Source organism: Colobus angolensis, unplaced genomic scaffold, assembly GCF_000951035.1.
Source record: "Colobus angolensis palliatus isolate OR3802 unplaced genomic scaffold, Cang.pa_1.0 Scaffold3, whole genome shotgun sequence".
Taxonomy (NCBI): domain Eukaryota; kingdom Metazoa; phylum Chordata; class Mammalia; order Primates; family Cercopithecidae; genus Colobus; species Colobus angolensis.
This window is the reverse complement of record NW_012116265.1, coordinates 16618145-16620593: the sequence shown is the minus strand read 5'-3', so window position 1 is coordinate 16620593 and position 2449 is coordinate 16618145. Positions and strand designations below refer to the sequence as shown.

Here is a 2449-nt window from a genome sequence, read left to right as displayed (position 1 = left end):
AGGCGCCCGCCACCTCGCCCGGCTAGTTTTTGTATTTTTAGTAGAGACGGGGTTTCACCGTGTTAGCCAGGATGGTCTCAATCTCCTGACCTCGTGATCCATCCGTCTCGGCCTCCCAAAGTGCTGGGATTACAGGCTTGAGCCACCGCGCCCGGCCGAGAATCCCAGTTTTCAAAGATATGTTGCAAATGACATGCAAACTTCCATAACTTGCTCTATAAGGCAAGGACCAGAGTCCTTCAGGGTATTTTTTAGTAGAGATGAGGTTTCACCATGTTGGCTGGGCTAGTCTCAAACTCCTGACCTCAGGTGATCTGCCCACCTCAGCCTCCCAAAGTGCTGGGATTACAGGTGTAAGCCACCATGCCCTGCCATATTGCCCACATTCTTAATGCAAGAAACTGCTAAATTTCAGCTAGAGATTAGTGAAAATAAAGATGTTATTCTTTCTCATCCTAGTTTACAGACCCCCCAGAAACCCACTCATGGATTCTCCAGAGTCTTTGGACCTGGCTCAGACACCCTTGCTTTGGATCAAGTCAATGCAATCCCCTAACACACCCATGCTTTATGTGGTCCCTGCCCCTCCCTGCTCAGAAGACTGCTTGTTAACTTAATTGGGTTGGAGGAATATATATTATAGGAGAGAGGCAGAGAAAAAGAAAGAGAGGAAATGTTATTCTCCTTGTCTGTATCTCCACCCCCACTCCCATTTCCTCTGCTGCTCTCCTCTCTCTCCTCCCTTTTAACATCTCTCCCTCTCCCCATGGCTTCTGTTGCTGCCTTCCCTCTCCCTCACTGCCCAGGTGTGTGTTCCTGCCAGACAACGGCGCCTTCTTTGTCAACTACGTGATCACGGCAGCTTTACTTGGCACAGGCATGGAGCTGCTGCGTCTGGGGTCACTCTTCTGCTACAGCACCCGCCTCTTCTTCTCTAGATCGGAGCCAGAGAGAGTCAACATCAGAAAGGTACAGGCTGGCCCTTCGCTGAGCACAGCCCTCAGTTTCCTTTGGGAGGGTGTCAGGGATAGAGCCTGCTAGAAGCACCAAGGGGGCTGAGGTGGGAGGGACGGTGTGAATGGGTGGCGGTGGGGCACCTTGGTCTACAGGGTTGGAAAGGAGGCTGCCTCCAGGCCTGAGCTGCCAGCAGGCTGATGAGGAGCCACAGAAGTAGTGAAGCCAAGGGGACTGGGCCACCGCAGGGTGACGCCTGCCTTCTGCCCCAGAACCAGGCCATAGACTTCCAGTTTGGGCGCGAGTACGCGTGGATGATGAACGTGTTCAGCGTGGTGATGGCGTACAGCATCACTTGCCCCATCATTGTGCCTTTTGGTGAGTTATCTCCAAGGCATGCCCAAGGGCTGCACACCCGCAGATGGGGAGGAGGAATTGAGCCCCACAACATCAGTCCACCTCCTGGAGCATGAGGAGACCTGTGGGGGGAGGTGTCAGGACCAGGGCCAAGCCGGGGGTACGGGGGAGCTGAGGTTGGATGGCTGCCGACGAGGGATGTTTGTTGAATGAATGCATGAGTGAATGACTCTTCACCTAGCTGAAATAATCAGTTCTGGGGGCTCAAGGGAAGCTGCTGGCCCTGGAGGTCAGCACCACAGAGCTCCCCCAATCCATCCTGGGCTGTTCTGACTCTGACAGCCCTGGATCTGGCTTCTCAGGCCTGTGGAGACACTGGAGCCGCAAAGGTCCAAACTTGAAGGGGTCACTGAATAAGTTTCCACCTTTGGCCCCCCAGGGCTGCTCTACCTGTGCATGAAGCACTTGACGGATCGCTATAACATGTACTACTCCTTCGCACCCACCAAACTGAATGAGCAGATCCACATGGCTGCCGTCTCCCAGGCCATCTTTGCGCCACTCTTGGGTCTGTTCTGGATGCTGTTCTTCTCTGTCCTGCGGTTGGGTAGGTACCGAGCCTGCCTGGAGACCCCACATCCGCCTGCCCCACTGCTCTGTGAGTCCCTTAACACTGACCCTGTTAGAGGAGAAAAGCCCAGGCAGGGCAAGATGCTGCTTACCAGACCTGGCCACACCCAGTGACTTCTCTGGGCCTAAAGGGCCTGCATTAGAGTCTCAGCAGAGCTTCAAGGCTAAGAGGAGGCCCTGGGCCAACACGGTCCCCATGTGTGGATTTGGGTTTCCAGGGCTCAGGGGAGGAAACCTCATATTCCTTCTTTCTAAGTCCAGACGGGCAGGAAATAGAATATCAGCTATTGGGAGGCTCAGTTCCCATGATATTTCCTCTGGGATCCCATAAGATGCCTGGTTTTTTGTTTTGTTTTTAAATTTTATTTTATTTATTTATTTATTATTTATTTATTTATTTTCTTTTTTGAGATGGAGTCTCGCTCTGTTGCCCAGGCTGGAGTGCAGTGGCCAGATCTCAGCTCACTGCAAGCTCCGCCTCCCGGGTTTATGCCATTCTCCTGCCTCA

General features: G+C 53.1%; 1 protein-coding gene across 2 annotated transcripts in view; it reads left to right on the top strand.

The window, feature by feature from the left end:
- The window catches only part of TMEM63C (transmembrane protein 63C), an 85952-nt gene that overhangs the window by 72786 nt on the left and 10717 nt on the right, over nucleotides 1-2449 (top strand). For both annotated transcript variants that reach the window (XM_011949513.1, XM_011949512.1), the window contains 3 exons: nucleotides 807-969; nucleotides 1227-1332; nucleotides 1751-1918. In XM_011949513.1, the coding sequence (XP_011804903.1) occupies nucleotides 807-969; nucleotides 1227-1332; nucleotides 1751-1918 (437 nt within the window). The remainder of the gene's footprint in view (nucleotides 1-806; nucleotides 970-1226; nucleotides 1333-1750; nucleotides 1919-2449) is intronic.